This window comes from Bos grunniens, chromosome 6, assembly GCF_055505025.1.
Source record: "Bos grunniens cultivar Pamir isolate PY7600 chromosome 6, Bosgru_T2T1.0, whole genome shotgun sequence".
NCBI lineage: Eukaryota > Metazoa > Chordata > Mammalia > Artiodactyla > Bovidae > Bos > Bos grunniens.
The window spans coordinates 34,645,868-34,663,900 of NC_141170.1; the positions used below are offsets into that span (position 1 = coordinate 34,645,868).

An 18,033-nucleotide genomic window follows, 5' to 3' on the forward strand; every position below is an offset into this window, starting at 1 on the left:
TGATTCATCTTTAACTCCTGTTTTCTTTACCTGGCATACTGTATAAAGTCAGTAAGTCTTTTGACTTCTTCCTTAGTAGCTTTTGAATCTATTATTTCCCTTCATTGCTGCTGCTACACCCCTTGGCCAAGTTACATTAATCTCCTAGATTATTTTAGCATTTTATGCACATACCCTTGCTTTTCTTTCCTCTCCCATTTGTCTCCTGGGCTGGTTTATAATGAGTTTTTTCCAGTTTCATGAACAGACCACTTTCTGAGCTGTGGGCCTTTTTGTATGCTCTTCCTTTTACTTAGAAAATAAAATATACTCTGGGTTCCATACCTAGCTGTATACTAAGTTTAAATATTACTTTCCTGATTATTATCACTCACCCTGTATGTTCCTACATCTGCTCCAAAGCAGTCTTCATTTTCAAACATAATAAGAAAATGCTGAATTTGTCTTGTACTCTAGAGTCTGGACTGAAAACTCCAGAAGAATAGGATCTATATCTTTCCTGTTCCTAAAACCACTTTGCTGTATCATTTCTGTGGCTCACTGGAATATATTATCAGCAGTGACAGAAATATTTCTCTGTTTTGGATGAATACTCTTGCTGTGTTTATCTGAACATGCCCCATCTTCAGAATCCTATTCCTGTACATGTAAATATACAAAATTTTCTACAGTAGTCACATTTTTTCCCTAGCTATTGCCCTGCTTATGACTTGTGTCCCCACAGTTCTAAGTCACCTCTTTTCATATTACCAGATGTTTCATATATCAGCTTAATGTTCTATATACGTTCCTTTTTATTGCATTCATTCTCTAATCTTTATTGATCTGGAGGTGGATTCCAAAATGGTGTTCTTAATTGGTTTCTTTTTTACTTTGTGTGATTTTTTTTTTTTTTGTATCATTGTCTGAATAAATCTTTGATGGTAGCATTTTCCTCTTCATATTCTTTTGCTTTAAATCATTGTTCACATTGGTGTTTTTTCTTTTTTTGAATCAGTTCAATGAAATTGGACAGTAATCTCTGTCATCATGAGCACCTCTCATTTATTAAAGCAGTTCCTGAGGGTATTTTTGAGACGCATAAGGGAAAAACAAGAAGGAAAGACATAAATAAAAGGAGTTAGAGAAGAGAGACGTGGATGGAAATCCACGTGCTGGAAAATTATGCTCATCAGTGAAAATTCATGCTGTTGTGCAAATAATTTTTCAAACTTATAGTGGCAGCTATGTTGAAAGTTCTCATTCTTGCTTTGGTGTTTTGTAAATTGACTCTTTATTATTTTCTATACCTACTCCCTAAAAGATGTTATTTATTTACAAGTTTTTGCTTTGTGGTAGCTTGTAGTGTTTCCTGTTCTCATCATCTTGAAAGTATTGGTTGATACCCTTATTAAGCACAATATTGGTACAGTAGATTCTATTTTTTTTTAATAAAAATTTTTGTGCCTGATCCAGTATAATTACCGAACAGTGTAAATACAGAAGTGGCAAAGACCAAACATAAGGAGAAGAGATTAAGAAGAGGTGGCAAGAATACACAGAAGAACTATACAAAAAAGGTCTCAATGACCTGGAAAACCATGATGGTGTGGTCACTTACCTAGGGCCAGATATCTTGGAATGTGGAGTCAAGTGAAGTCAAGTGGGCCTTAGGAAGCATTATTATGAACAAAGCTAGTGGAGGTGATGGAATTCCAGCTGAGCTATTTTAGTTGCTAAAAGATGATGATGATAAAGTGCTGCACTCAGTATGCCATCAAATTTGGAAAATCAGCAATGGCCACAGGACTGGAAGAGATCAGATTTCATTCCAATCTCAAAGAAAGGCAATACCAAAGAATGTTCACACTGCCATGGAATTGTGCTCATTTCACATACTAGCCCATGGGGTTGCAAAGAGTTGGACATGACTAAGCGACTTCACTTTCACTTTTCACGTTCATACATTGGAGAAGGAAATGGCAACCCACTCCAGTGTTCTTGCCTGGAGAATCCCAGGGACGGGGGAGCCTGGTGGGCTGCCGTCTGTGGGGGTCGCACAGAGTCGGACACACCTGAAGCGACTCAGCAGCAGCAGCAGCAGCACATACTAGCAAGGTAATGCTCAAAATCCTTCAAGCTAGGCTTCAACAGTATGTGATCCGAGACCTTCTGTTGCACAAGCTGGATTTAGTAAAGGCAGAAGAACCAGAGATAAATTGCCAACATCCAGGTCCATATAATGAAAGCTTTGGTTTTTCCAGTAGTCATGTATGAATGTGAGAGATGAACAATAAAAAAGGCTGAGCACTGAAGAATTGATGCCTTCAAACTGTGCTGCTGAAGACTTGAGAGTCCCTTGGACTGCCAGGAGATCAAATTAGTCAATCCTAAGGAAATAACCCTGAATATTCATTGGAAGGACTCATGCTGAAGCTGATGCTCCAGTACTTGGGCTACCTGATGAGAAGAGCCAACTCATTGAAAAAGACTGATGCTGGGAAAGATTGAAGGCAGGAGGAGGAGGGGATGACAGAGGATGAGATGGTTGGATGGCATCACTGACTCAATGGACATAAAGTTGAGCAAGTTCCAGGAGATGGTGAAAGACTAGGAAGTCTGGCATGCTGCAGTCCATGGGGTTGCAAAGAGTCGGACACAACTGATCAACTGTACAACAAATTGGAACATAGAAAAATCAAGGGAGTTCCAGAAAAAATATCTGCTTCATTGACTACACTAAAGCCTTAGTATGGATCACAGCAAAATGGAAAATTCTTAAAGAGATGGGAATACCAGACCATCTTACCTGCTACGTGAGAAACCTGTATGCAGGTCAGGAAACAACAGTTAGAACCACATCTAGAGCCTTGGACTGGTTCCAAGTTGGGAAAGGAGTGGGTCAAGATTGTATACTGTCAGTGTACTTTTTTAACTTATGTGCAGAGTACATCATGCAAAATGCCAAGCTAGATGAATCCCAAGCTAGAATCAATATTGCTGGGAGAAATACCAACAACCTCAGATATGCAGATGATACCGCTCTAATGGCAGAAAGTGAAGAGGAACTAAAGAAACTCTTGATGAGGGTGAAAGAGGAGAGTGAAAAACCTGGCTTAAAACTCAACATTCAATAAACTAAGATCATGGCATCCAGTGCCATCACTTTCATGGCAAATAGATGGGGCAAAAGTGGAAATAGTGGCAGATTTTATTTTCTTGGACTCCCAAATCACTGTGGAGCCACAGAATTAAAAGACACTTGTTCCTTGGAAGAAAAGCTATGACAAATTTTAATCATATTTTAAGTGTATTATAAAGCAGAGACATCACTTTGCTGACAAGGGTCCATCTAGTCAAATCTATGGTTTTTCCAGTAGTCATGTATGGATGTGAGTTGGACCATAAAGAAGCTAAGCACCAAAGAATTGATGCTTTTCAACTCTGGTGCTGGAAAAAATTCTTGGAGAGTCCCTTGGACAGCAAGGAGATCAAACCAGTCAGTCTTAAAGGAAATCAGCCCTGAATATTCATTGGAGGGACTGATTCTGAAGCTGAAGCTCTAAAACTTTGGCTACCTGATGTCAGTAGCCAGCTCATTGTAAAAGACCCTGATGCTGGCAAAGATTAAGGGCAGGAGGAGAGGCAGAGGATGAGATAGTTGAATGGCATTACTGACTCAATGGACATGAGTTTGAGCAAACTCCAGGAGATATCGAAGGACAAGGAAGCCTGGCGTGCTGCAGCCCATGAGGTCCCAAAGAGGTGGACATGACTTAGCAACTGAACAACAACAATATAGTTAAGGCAAATAGTCTTCTTTTACTCCTTTATAAGCACAAATCAGTTCTCTTTATCAGTATCAATCAGTTCTCTTCATTCTGAATTTAAAGTATTGCCAAATCCTATAACTTTCTGAAAATAGAATCAGAGAGTGATGTTGCTATAAGGTTTCATGACAGAATTTCACTCATTTTATCCTCTATCCCTCTACTTCCTAATCAGATTTAACTGGGAGAATGACTAAAGCAATTAGAATGGCGTTTTTCATATTTGCATGTGCATTTGAATTCACTGAGGGTCTTGTTAAAATATTGATTAATAAATATTTAGTGGGTCTGGGGTGGGACTCAAGATTCTGTTGTTCTAGACAGTCTATCCTGGGTGATGCTAGTGTAGTTGATGTGAGCCACATTTTAAGTATCAAAATTTAGGTAGTATCTAAAACTGCTCATGCTTGGTAGCAGTTTTATCAATATCATTGCCTAGTGAAATATAGGCTTTAAGCTGAACTTGTTATTTTGGAGTCTCTTTGAGAGCTTCTATACCAAACAGTGTTATATGCTATAGGTAATAAAGATGACTTAAAGTGCTGATAGGAAGGCTTGTACCCTACTCAGTTCTTTGGCCTTGCATAGTGTGGAGGCTGCTGCTGCTGGTGGGCTCAGCCAGGTCCTGGGGTGGCTGGTTGTGGTGCCTGGGGTCTGGGAGCTAGTGTTGGCCTGCTGGTGGGCAAGGCTGTGGCCTGGGGCTGATGTTGCCTGCTTGTGGGCAGGACCTGTTCCTTATACCAGTGGCTGTGAGGTACAGGGTGTTTTGGAGGTGGTGTAAATTCACACATGGGCAGAGCTGGATCCTGGGATTTATGGCTACAAGGCCCTGGGATTCCTGGAGCTGGTGTCAGACTGATGGTGGGTAGGATGAGTCCTGATGGTTGGTCGTGGGGTTCCAGAGGCCCAGAGGCTAATGCTGGCCCACTGATAAGTAGGGCTGGGTCCCAACTGGGTTGGCTTCTTGGCCTGGGTTGTCCTAGGACTGATGCTGACCTACCGGTGGGTGGAGGGAGTTCTGGTATTAGTAAGCTAGATGTTGTTGTTTTATTAATAGTTGCCATGTCATATCTGACTGTTTTTTGAGCTTATGGACTACAGCCCTTCAGGCTCCTCTGCCCATGGGATTCTCAGGCAAGAATACTGGAGTTGCCAATAATGGTTACCATTTCCTTCTCCAGGCGATCTTTTTGTCCCAGGGATTGAGCCCACGACTCCTGCATTGGCAAGCGGGTTCTTTACCACTGACCACTGGGAAGCTCTAGTAAGCTAGATGGAAGATTCCAAAAATCCAAAATTGTGGTTGCTGACAGCAGTGTCCTTGTGGTAGAACAATGACTGCAACCAGCATCTGGGTCCCCAGTGAGCCCCACTTACTACCTGCCTCTCTGGGAGGCTCTCCGAGATCAGCAAATGGTTCTGACCCAGGCTCCTTCCAAACTACTGCTTCTGCCTTGGGCCTTGGAGTGTTGGAGATTTTGCCATTTTAATTACATTGCCTTTGCCTATTAAGAGTGGCATCTGTATTTGCTATAGCCCTCAGATTCTCCTGAAAGTAAGCCTCACTAGCCTTCAAAGTCAAACTTTAGGGGGGCTTGTCTACTGGTGCAGGAACCCTAAGCAGGGGAGCCCAGTGTGGGACTCAGACCTGTGTGGCTCCCTGAGGAGAACCATGCAATTGTAATTATTCTTCTGTGTGTATGTTTCCCACCCTGGGTCTTGATTGTCTCTTATCTCTGCCTTTCCTACCTGTCTTGTGGCTCTTTATGTCTTTAGTTGTAGATGGTCTTTTCTGCTAGCCTTCAAATTGTTCTCATCAATATTTGCTCTGTAAATAGTAGTTGTAATTTTAGTATGCCTGTGGGAGGAGGTGAGCTCAGGATCTTCCTATTCTGCCATCTGGCCACTCCCCCTGATCTTATATACTTTTATGCAGTTTATTTACTATATGAGTTTCCTACTTGATAATGATTTTAATTTCTTTGGATCTCATAGAAGTATTTGTGTCAGAAACTTAAAAATGCAGGTTTCTTGATTGACTTGGTGGTCAAGAAAATTTTTCATTATATAACATCTAATGTTTTAATTCTCTTTCTGAAAAAAAATTTTTCCGTTGTTAAACTCAGGTTGGTGGTTGTACACATTTTATTATAGATGCAGTGTTTGTATTAAAATAGCCTGTATTTCTCATTTCCCCTTCTTCCTGGTTGTCAGTCTCAAAAACAAAACTAGAATGCATCTGTCCCTTTTGTTAGATCTTTTCTTCTCTACCTGCTTTTGTAGTAAAATGAAACTACTATTGACACCTTTAACTTTCTGTTGCTTTCCATATTCATTCTTGTTTTAAATTCTTTTTCCTCTTTAAATTCTTTTCAAAGATATGTTCTTTTTCCCTTCAGGAAGGAAATATATCTTTATTGATAACTTCCTTTAAGTATTCTCTTCCATAAATTAGATTGACTAAAGTCATGAATTATTTTAAAACAGAAAAGCAGTGGTTAACCTTTTCTTACGTGGGACTTTCTTAAGTAGTGGAAGGAGTCATATATTTCATTTTTCCTTTACATACCATACTTTTCTTTTTGACTCAGGAGTTGCTTATCAAGCAATGTGCAAAGTTTGCATTTAGCTGAGAGGAAGTTGTAGATTTTGAGAATGTGTGACTTTTAAAAAAACAGAAGAAAAAAGAAGTCCATAGGATAAATTTAAGAAGTTTCTATAATTGAGAGGTCTTTTTTGTTTGTTTGTTTTTTTAATTGGCTGTGGTTTTCTGAATATTCTTTGGTTCAGTAGATTTTTATTTTTATTCTTTATTTTAGGAAGCAAGAAAGGTAGCACCAATGTTCCTCATAAAAAGAATCAGAAAAAAGATAAGGAATGCAAAAAGAAGCATTTTTCAAGTGGATCCAAGAAGAACAAAATTGAACCTGAAGAATTAACTTCAACTGTCACAAGAAGTCGAAGAATTTCTAGACGCCCATCTAATTGGTGGGTAGTAAAATCAGAGCAGAGTAAGTATTTTACTTAAATCATACTCATTCTACAGAGGCTCTGTGTTTGATTTATATTCCTGTTTGCTTGAGAAAAATCTCATGAGGAAAAAATTAAATTGGATCATCAATAGAAATATTAAATCAATTAATTATAAAAATATTCATGAAGCTTTATCGTATACAGTGTTCTAGGTATAGGGATACAACTGTGGAAAAATAAGACCAAAAATGAAAAATTGCTGCTGTTATATGACTTACATTCTATAGAAGGAAGACCAGCAGTATAGATATATTGGATGAGGTGAGGAACTATTTTAAATACTGCTCATGGCATGAATTAGATGAGAGCTAAGAATTGACAGTGTGATTTTGACAACATGGAGGTTGTTATCACCTTGATAAAATTGATTTTTGTAGAATGATGAGACCAAATGTCTCTGATTGAGGTAGGTTCAAGGGAGTTTGGAAGTGAGACCAAAGAGACAGTAAAAGGGATATGGCAGATGTGGGGTCAAGAGAAGGTCTCTCTCTCTTTTTTAATATGCAAGATAGTAGATCAGCTCATCTGCTCTTTAAAATGACCGTGTAGAAAGGTACTGGATCACAGTCCTTGTGTAGGCAAGGAATGTGTCTGGACTACCCCGGAATAAAAGGGTTAGCTCTAGATTGAAGCAAGGACATTATCATGTGAAAAGGTAAAGGCAGAGTACGTGGCAACACTTAGAAGTAGGTTGGTGGGGTTGATGGTGGGAGGATAAATGTTGAAGGTAAACTTTGAGTAGATTACTTTGTTTAGTTTCTTACTCTTTAAAATATGACTACCATTACTTCTACCTCATTAAGTTATAAGTATTAAATGGCATATATTTAGTATTAAAATGTTAAATACTACTGTTACTGCTTTGGAGAACTCATCTTTTTGCCTCAGGTTGCTGGAAACTGTACTATGGTAAATGAATGTGTAATTATATGGATTAGTACAAATCTTACAAAGCTGGGATAAGCATGCTTGAGCTCCATAATTTACCAAAAAAGGCTTGAAACATGTATTAGTCCTGAGACATGCTGGGATCAAGTAGGTGGTCACAAAATTGGAGGAATGCTTACAGATCACCTGGTCCAAACTCCTTCATCTGATGGAAGAACAAACTAAGTCTGAAGCATAGAAAAGCAGCATACGTTCCCCTTAAGGTCAGAGACCTTTGTGCTAGGATTTGAAACAACAGAACCCATATTTCTTTACTCTTGATCAGCCTGTAGTTCACGCAAGAAACATTTATTGTGTGCCCATGGTGTTAGGCTGGGCCAGGCAAATGAGCAACCTAGAATGGGAAATTTAAGAAGACTCTTGATCTTAGGGCTGTGTGACTGACTTGGAGTAAAGTGAAGTCAAAGTTGCTCAGTTGTGTCAGACACTTTGTGACCCCATGGACTATACAGTCCATGGAATTCTCCAGGCCAGAATACTGGAGTGGGTAGCCTTTCCCTTCTCCAGGGGATCTTCCCAACCCTGGGAATGAACCCAGGTGTCCTGTATTGCAGATTCTTTACCAACTGACCTATCAGGGAAGCTCAACTTGGAGTAAACACCTTCTTAAATTTTACACCCTAGTTAGAATTTTTATTTTTTTCTTTATGAGAATTTTTAAGATGTACCCTCTGATAATTATTTTGCAATATATGCTATGTAAGATTATTGTGTTTTGCACCTTAAACTTGCATGGTCAGTTATGGTATATGTCAGTTATATATTGATATATAACTGATATCTGTCAGTTGTGTGTCAATAAAACTGGGAAAAATTATCTACCACCCTAGGCTACTCTTGCTTTACCACAATCCTGCCCCTGCTGTTAGACATTAGGAATATAAAGATAGGTCTTGGTCTAAATGATTGTCATTCTGCTGGAAGAGAGTGGTAAATAAACAATGAGCTGTATGTTGTTCAGTCGCTCATTCGTGTCTGACTCTTTGTGACCCCCTGGACTGCAACACACCAGGCTTCCCTGTCCTTCCCTGTCTCCCAGAGTTTGCTCAGACTTCTGTCTGTTGAGTTGATGATGCCATCCAACCATTTCATCCTCTGTCCCCTTCTCCTCCTGCCCTCTTTCACAGCATCAGGGTCTTTTCCAGTGAGTTGGCTCTTCGCATGTATCAAGATGTATGATAAACATTATCAAAGGACTGAGAAGGAGCTGCTTAATTTAGCCTTGGGGTGTAGGGAAGGCTTCCTGAAGATGGGATGATTAGGAGCAAGCTAAGTGATTGGCTGTGGTGAGGAAAGAGGATGGAATGTTTGAAGCAGAAGTATGTGTAGAGATCTGGTGCTGAGAGTTTAACCTTTTAAAATTATTTTGTCAAAATTACCTAGGGGAGTTGTTAAAACATAAATTACAGGATCTTACTCTGAAAATTTTGATTTAGTAGGTCTGAGCTAAGGCCTGAGAATTTGCATTTCAAACAGATTCCCAGGTGATGCTGGACTACTATTTGAGATCAGTGCTTTGGAAGAATGAAAATAGTTCAGTACTGCTGCCTTTTTTGATTTGTCTGTTTGGAGAAGAGTGTTGAGTTACGCTTAATGAAAAAGCACTTAGATGTAGTAATAAATTAGAATTAAACATATTTGGGGATTCCCTGATGGCTCAGACAGTAAAGCATCTGACCACAATGCGGGAGACCCGGGTTTGATCCCCAGGTCAGGATGATCCCCTGGAGAAGGAAATGGCAACCCACTCCAGTACTCTTGCCTAGAAAATTCCATGGATGGAGGGAGCCTGGTGGGCTACAGTCCATAGGGTCACAAAGAGTCCAACATGACTGAGCAACTTTTCACTCACTTTGACTCAAACGTATTTGAACTTAATCCTTAAACTATGGGTAATCACTAAAAAATTTTAACCAGATTGTAGTGGTTCAACTTATGTTTTCTAAGAATGATTCTTAAAACAGTGTAAAGGATGGATTGAAGAATGGCGAGGGTAGAGAAAGGATATCAGTTTAGAGGCTGTTTTAAGAATCCAGATAAGAAATGATAAAGGTCCCTGCTAATGACAAGCAGCAGAGCTTAAAAGAAGAGGATTTGAGAAGCATTCTTCCCTGTGGCCCAGCGATAAAGAATCTCCCTTCAATGTTGGAGACCCAGGTTCGATCCCTGGGTTGGGAAGATCCCCTGGAGAAGGAAATGGCAAGCCACTCCAGTATTCTTGCCTGGAAAATCCCATGGCTGAAAGAACCTGGTGGGCTATAGTCCATGGGGTGACAAGAATTGGACATGGCTTAGCGACTTCAATTCAAAAGAAAGTATAGTGATAGGATTTAGGATTGCTTGTGGTTGGGGGCAGGAGACTCAGATGATTTATATATCATCTGAGGTAGTGACACTTTTCATTAAGATAGGAAATAAAACTAGAGTGGCAGATTTGGGGGAGAGTGGTAGGTCAATATTATAGATATCAGCATGTAGATAATAATTATATCAGAATATAGATAGTAATTAAAGTTCTGTATAGATAGATCCTTCAAAAAAAGTACACAGAGAGTGAGAAGATGAAACTGGGACCTTGGGGAAATACCAGGATGTTATTATAGTGGGCAGAGCCAGAGAGGATGGTTTTGAAAATTTGTGATCGTTTTAAAAGATTTGGTCCATGTATCTGTAAATTGCAAGCAGATGAGGCCTGTCAGTTCTAAAGGAAATCAACCTTGAATATTCATTGATGCTAGGCCACCTGGTGCAAAGAGCCAACTCACTGGAAAAGACCCTGATCTTGGGAAGAGTCAGGCATGGCTTAGAGACTAACAACAACAACAACAATCTATAAAGTGAAGAGCTGAATAGTTTATGAATTTAACTTGAAAACAAATGTAGATTACTATGAGATTGGGGTGCATGTATATGTTTATATGAAAAATATAAATAATACTGATATTTTTGTGAGCCAGATAATCAAACGTATGCTCACTTTACGTTATCATTTAATCCTGTAGGTTCTTTTTCTAGTAATTCTTCAGTAAGAAATGAACTGTCAGTGTATCATAACAGTAGACAAAAACCACCTGCTGAAAAAACAAAGCAGTCATCTAAGAATATTGGAAAAAAAGCTGTTCCATATAAAAAGCAGAAGAGAGCTAATGAAGGCAGCTCAGAAGCACAGAAGGTTTCATGTGCTAAAGATTCTGGTGGTTCCCAGAATGAGTCATTGGGAAGCAATGAAGCAGACCTGGCTAAGAAGAAAAATCCTAATCCTTCTGGGTAATGTCTCTTATATGTACAAAGTAATTATTTTTGTTCAACACTTAATAAATGTCTCTGTTATTTAATCATTTATAGAAAGCAGTATTAGCATAAAGGAGTCTACAGTCTGACAGACCTGGTAGTAAATCCATGGTGTGCCATTAGCTGGGTGACCCTGGAGGCTAAATAGTACTCTGAATTTGTTTACTCATATTAAAATGGGGAATAATACATAGCACATGAGGTATGATGATAAATTTAATAAGGTAGGTGTTATTGTCAGCTGCTGCTGCTACTGCTGCTAAGTCACTTCAGTCGTGTCCGACTCTGTGCAACCCCAGAGACGGCAGCCCATCAGTCTCCCCCATCCCTGGGATTCTCCAGGCAAGAACACTGGAGTGGGTTGCCATTTCCTTCTCCAATGCATGAAAGTGAAACATGAAAGTGAAGTCGCTTAGTTGTGTCAGACTCTTAGCAACCCCATGGACTGCAGCCTACCAGGTTCCTCCACCCATGGGAGTTTCCAGGCAAGAGTACTGGAGTGGGGTGCCATTGTCAGCTTACAATCCCTTTTTTTAAATTGTGATAAAAACAAAATTTATCATCTTGATCATTAAATTTTTTTAAAGATTTATTTGGCTGCATTGGGTCTTAGTTGTGGCACAGGGGGTGTTTTGTCATATCTTCTTTACATCAAAGTTGTGGTGTACAGACTTTCTAGGTGTGGCATGTGGGCTCAGTAGTTATGGTGCTTTGGCTTAGTTACTCTGCAAGATGTGGGATATTAGTGCTGCAACCAGGATTGAACCCACGTCCCCTGCATTGCAAGTTGGATTCTTAACCACTGGACCACCAGGGAAGTCCCCATCTTGTTTTTGAGTGTATCGTTTGAGTTGCTTTCTTTTTTATTTTCTTTAATTAATTAATTAATTAATTTTTGGCTGTGGTGGGTCTTAGCTCTGTGTGTGGGCTTTTTCTAGTTTCGGCAAACAGGGACAACTACTCTCTAGTTGCTGTGCACAGATGTCTCATTGTGGTGGCTTCTCTTGTAGCAGAACACCTCGTCTAGGATGAGCAGGCTTCAGTAGTTGTGGCTTTCGGGTTCTACAACGCAGGCTCAGTAGTTCTGGTGCAAGGTCTTAGTTGTCCTGCATCATGTGGAATCTTGCCAGATCAGGGATTGAACCTATGTCCCCTGCTTTGGCAGACTGATTCTTAATCACTGGACCACTAGGGAAGTCCAAGTTGCTTTCTTTTAAGTGAGATTAATATAATTTTTGTAATTGGGAATGCATTAATTCCTTTCCCAGTAAGATGGTAATATTTAACATATTTTAGTGCTTATTATTATCAAGTGTTCACTAGATGCTTTCAATGAATTCTCATCAGTCCTGACAACCTAGTAAATACTGCTCTTAGGCATTTTTGCTTTTTGATATAGCATTTGCTTATTCATTCATTTAAAAAATACTTGATGCATATTATGTATGAGAAATTGCAGGTGCTGGGGATGTAGTGAATACATGATTAGAATACTCTAAAATACATTACTATATGACATTATGGTGCATACTATCTATAAATAGTTCACTGAGTTGTACGTTTACCCCCAATGATTTGCAGTGCTCCCTCTGTCTTATGTCAGACTTCATATTTAGAGTAACTTATTCTTTGTATCGGAAGAAGGCAATGGCAACCCACTCCAGTAATCTTGCCTGGCAAATCCCATGGACAGAGGAGCCTGGTGGAGTCAGACACGGCTGAGCGACTTCACTTTCACTTTTCACTTTCATGCATTGGAGAAGGAAATGACAACCCACCCTAGTATTCTTGCCTGGAGGATCCCAGGGACAGGGGAGCCTGGTCGGCTGCCGTCTATGGGGTCGCACAGAGTTGGACACGACTGAAGCGACTTAGCAGCAACATTCTTTATATCATTTGGTTTTTGTTAAGAATCTTGAGAGGTTGAGAGGATAGGTATTAGCTCTATTTTTACATGTAAAGAAGGTACACTTATGATAAATAAGTGTACCTGGGTATTTTATTAGCCCAGTTTTTACTTGAATGTGTAAATAAATCACTGTTTTATTAAACAAAGCAGATAAGCCTTAGTTACAGGTTGAGAGAAATACTAAGGTATAAAAATAAAGTCTTTATGTTGAGTTTCTGAATTTGATCTAGTATCCCTATCTCGGACATGGGGTTGGTCCTCCCGGCCACTGCCCCTGGCCTCGGGCGTGGGGGCGTGGGGTAGCTCCTCCCGCCCGCTGCCCCTGGCCAACCACTGGCCAGACAGCATCCAACAGAAGATGGCGCAGAAGCAAATTCGTCGCCTGTCAACTTTACCACCTGGGGGCCTGGGTGCCGAGGGAGGCAGGAGGGCCTAGAGGAGCTATCCCACATTGAAGGTCAGGAAGGGCGGCAGTGAGGAGATACCCCTCGTCCAAAGTAAGGAGCAATGGCTGTGCTTTGCTGGAGCAGCCGTGAAGAGAGATACCCCACGCCCAAGGTAAGAGAAACCCAATTAAGACGGTAGGTGTTGCAAGAGGGCATCAGAGGGCAGACACACTGAAACCATACTCACAGAAAACTAGTCAGTCTAATCACACTAGGACCACAGCCTTGTCTAACTCAATGAAACTAAGCCATGCCCATGGGGCAACCCAAGATGGGCAGGTCATGGTGGAGAGATCTGACAGAATGTGGTCCACTGGAGAAGGGAATGGCAAACCACTTCAGTATTCTTGCCTTGAGAACCCATGAACAGTATGAAAAGGCAAAATGATAGGATACTGAAAGAGAAACTCCCCAGGTCACTAGGTACCCAATATGCTACTGGAGATCAGTGGACAAATAACTCCAGAAAGAATGAAGGGATGGAGCCAAAGCAAAAACAATACCCAGCTGTGGATGTGACTGGTGATAGAAACAAGGTTCAAGGATGTAAAGAGCAATATTGCATAGGAACCTGGAATGTTAGGTCCATGAATCAAGGCAAATTGGAAGTGGTCAAACAAGAGGTGGCAAGAGAGAATGTCAACATTCTAGGAATCAGCGAACTGAAATGAACTGGAATGGGTGAATTTAACTCAGATAACCATTATATCTACTACTGCGGGCAGGAATCCCTCAGAAGAAATGAGTAGCCATCACGGTCAACAGAAGAGTCCGAAATGCAGTACTTGGATGCAATCTCAAAAACGACAGAATGATCTCTGTTCATTTCCAAGGCAAACCATTCAATATCACAGTAATCCAAGTCTATGCCCCAACCAGTAACGCTGAAGAAGCTGAACGGTTCTATGAAGACCTATAAGACCTTTTAGAACTAACACCCAAAACAGATGTCCTTTTCATTATAGGGGACTGGAATGCAAAAGTAGGAAGTCAAGAAACACCTGGAGTAACAGGCAGATTTGGCCTTGGAATACGGAATGAAGCAGGGCAAAGACTAATAGAGTTTTGCCAAGAAAATGCACTGGTCATAACAAACACCCTCTTCCAGCAACACAAGAGAAGACTCTATGCATGGAGATCATCAGATGGTCAGCACCGAAATCAGATTGATTATATTCTTTGCAGCCAAAGATGGAGAAGCTCTATACAGTCAGCAAAAACAAGACCAGGAGCTGACTGTGGCTCAGACCATGAACTCCTTATTGCCAAATTCAGACTTCAATTGAAGAAAGTGGGGAAAACCACTAGACCATTCAGGTATGACCTAAATCAAATCCCTTATGATTATACAGTAGAAGTGAGGAATAGATTTAAGGGCCTAGATCTGATAGATAGAGTGCCTGATGAACCATGGAATGAGGTTCATGACATTGTACAGGAGACAGGGATCAAGACCATCCCCATGGAAAAGAAATGCAAAAAAGCAAAACGGCTGTCTGGGGAGGCCTTACCAATAGCTGTGAAAAGAAGAGAAGCGAAAAGCAAAGGAGAAAAGGAAAGATATAAGCATCTGAATGCAGAGTTCCAAAGAATAGCAAGAAGAGATAAGAAAGCCTTCTTCAGCAATCGATGCAAAGAAATAGAGTAAAACAACAGAATGGGAAAGACTAGAGATCTCTTCAAGAAAATCAGAGATACCAAAGGAACGTTTCATGCAAAGATGGGCTCGATAAAGGACAGAAATGATACGGACCTAACAGAAGCAGAAAATATTAAGAAGAGATGGCAAGAATACACAGAAGAACGGTACAAAAAAGATCTTCACGACCCAGATAATCACGATGGTGTAATCACTGACCTAGAGCCAGACATCCTGGAATGTGAAGTCAAGTGGGCCTAGAAAGCATCACTATGAACAAAGCTAGTGGAGGTGATAGAATTCCAGTTGAGCTATTCCAAATTCTGAAAGATGATGCTGTGCAAGTGCTGCACTCAATATGCCAGCAAATTTGGAAAACTCAGCAGTGGCTACAGGACTGGAAAGGTCAGTTTTCTTTCCAATCCCAAAGAAAGGCAATGCCAAAGAATGCTCAAACTACTGCACAATTGCACTCACCTCACACGCTAGTAAGGAAATGCTCAAAATTCTTCAAGCCAGGCTTCAGCAATATGTGAACTGTGTGATGTTCAAGCTGGTTTTAGAAAAGCAGAGGAACCAGAGATCAAATTGCCAGCATCCACTGGATCATGGAAAAAGCAAGAGAGTTCCAGAAAAACTCTATTTCTGCTTTATTGACTATGTCAAAGCCTTTGACTCTGTGGATCACAGTAAACTGGACAATTCTGAAAGAGGTGGGAATACCAGACCACCTGACCTGCCTCTTGAGAAATTTGTATGCAGGTCAGGAAGCAACAGTTAGAACTGGACATGGAACAACAGACTGGTTCCAAATAGGAAAAGGAGTACGTCAAGGCTGTATATTGTCACCCTGCTTATTTAACTTCTGTGCAGAGTACATCATGAGAAACGCTGGACTGGAAGAAACACAAACTGGAATCAAGATTGCTGGGAGAAATATCAATAACCTCAGATATGCAGATGACACCACCCTTATGGCAGAAAGTGAAGAGGAACTCAAAAGCCTCTTGATGAAAGTGAAAGTGGAGAGTGAAAAAGATGGCTTAAAGCTCAACATTCAGAAAAGGAAGATCATGGCATCCGGTCCCATCACTTCATGGGAAATAGATGGGGAAACAGTGGAAACAGTGTCAGACTTTATTTTTCTGGGCTCCAATTCACTGCAGATGGTGACTGCAGCCATGAAATTAAAAGACGCTTACTCCTTGGAAGGAAAGTTATGTCCAACCTAGATAGCATATTCAAAAGCAGAGACATTACTTTGCCAACAAAGGTTCGTCTAGTCAAGGCTGTGGTTTTTCCTGTGGTCATGTATGGATGTGAGATTTGGACTGTGAAGAAGGCTGAGTGCCAAAGAATTGATGCTTTTGAAGTGTGGTGTTGGAGAAGACTCTTGAGAGTCCCTTGGACTGCAAGGAGATCCAACCAGTCCATTCTGAAGGCTATCAGCCCTGGGATTTCTTTGAAAGGAATGATGCTGAAGCTGAAACTCCAGTACTTTGGCCACCTCATGCGAAGAGTTGACTCACTGGAAAAGACTGATGCTGGGAGGGATTGGGGGCAAGAGGAGAAGGGGACGACAGAGGATGAGATGGCTGGATGGCATCACCGACTCGATGGACGTGAGTCTCAGTGAACTCCGGGAGTTGATGATGGACAGGGAGGCCTGGCGAGCTGCGATTCATGGGATCACAAAGAGTCGGACACAACTGAGTGACTGATCTGATCTGATCCCTATCTTACACATAATGGGACTATTTAGAAACATCCAAAGTTGATAGTTATTACAGTATCTGCTTAGGATACCTGTTGGGTATCTGGGTTCATAGAAAGGAAGATCTTTGAGACATTTGTATAGTCTACTTATTACGTGTAGAAGATCAAACATGTAATTGTCTTGATATTTTACTCGTCATAATGTGACATGTCCTGTGGACAGAGAAGCCTGGTGGGCTATAATGCATGGGGTCACGATAGAGTCAGACGGGACTTAGCACCTAAACAACAATAAACATGTCTCAGCACTTTCACTTGTACACAGATGTTTTTATCAGCATTATTCATAATAATCAAAAGGTTGTTTCCCAGATGTCCAGCAATGGATGAATGGATAATCAAAATATAACAGAATGTGCTTCAAAGAACATCATCAAGAAAGCAAGAATCCAGGAGTTGTCATTTCCTTCTCCAGGGGATCTTCCCAACCCAGGGATTAAACTCAGTCTCCTGCATTGCAGGCATATTCTTTACCACTGAGCCACTAGAGAAGCCCGAGTCATATGATAACTTTACATTACTCCTTTGAGGAACTGCAGAATCATTTTCCAAAGCATCTGCACTATTTCATATTCCTATCAGTAGTTGACTTCAGTGACTCCACATCTTTGTCAACATTTGTTGGCTTTTTGATTCTAGCCATCCTAATAGGTATGAAGTTGTATCTCATTGTGATTTTTATTTGCATTCTGTGAAGACTAAGATCCTTTGTGGATTTTTAATTGGATTGCCTTTTTTTTAACTGAATTGTATTGAGAGATCTTTATTTATTCCAGATATAAGTTTCTTTTCAAATAAGTCATATTTGGTAATCTCTCATCCTTTGGGTTGTCTCATTTTCTTCATGGTGTTCTTTGAAGCATGAAAGTTGTTTTTTTCTTTTTAATTTTTCTTTTTTAATTTATGGAAGTATGCTAACACATTTACACAAAACTTAGAAAATATAGAACAAGGTTACATACAGTTCCACTATATATTATAATTTTTTAAAGTAGATAAATTAAGATTTTTAGTTGGCATTTCAATAAAAACTCAAAAATTAATAGAATGAGTATACAGAGAAGAAGGATATAGTAGACCTGAAAACCACTGTGAACCAATTTAACATAATTAAGATTTATGCAATTTTCACACAACAGCAGGATATAAATTCTATTCAAGTTCCTATAGGCTGTAAACTAG

At 40.2% G+C, this 18,033-nt stretch overlaps 1 protein-coding gene across 6 annotated transcripts in view; it reads left to right on the forward strand.

Moving 5' to 3' along the window:
- Positions 1–18,033, forward strand: part of CENPC (centromere protein C) — an 89,810-nt gene that overhangs the window by 42,472 nt on the left and 29,305 nt on the right. For all 6 annotated transcript variants that reach the window (XM_086405587.1, XM_086405589.1, XM_086405592.1 and 3 more), the window contains exons 9-10: positions 6,629–6,820; positions 10,793–11,057. In XM_086405587.1, coding sequence (XP_086261713.1) covers positions 6,629–6,820; positions 10,793–11,057 — 457 coding nt within the window. The remainder of the gene's footprint in view (positions 1–6,628; positions 6,821–10,792; positions 11,058–18,033) is intronic.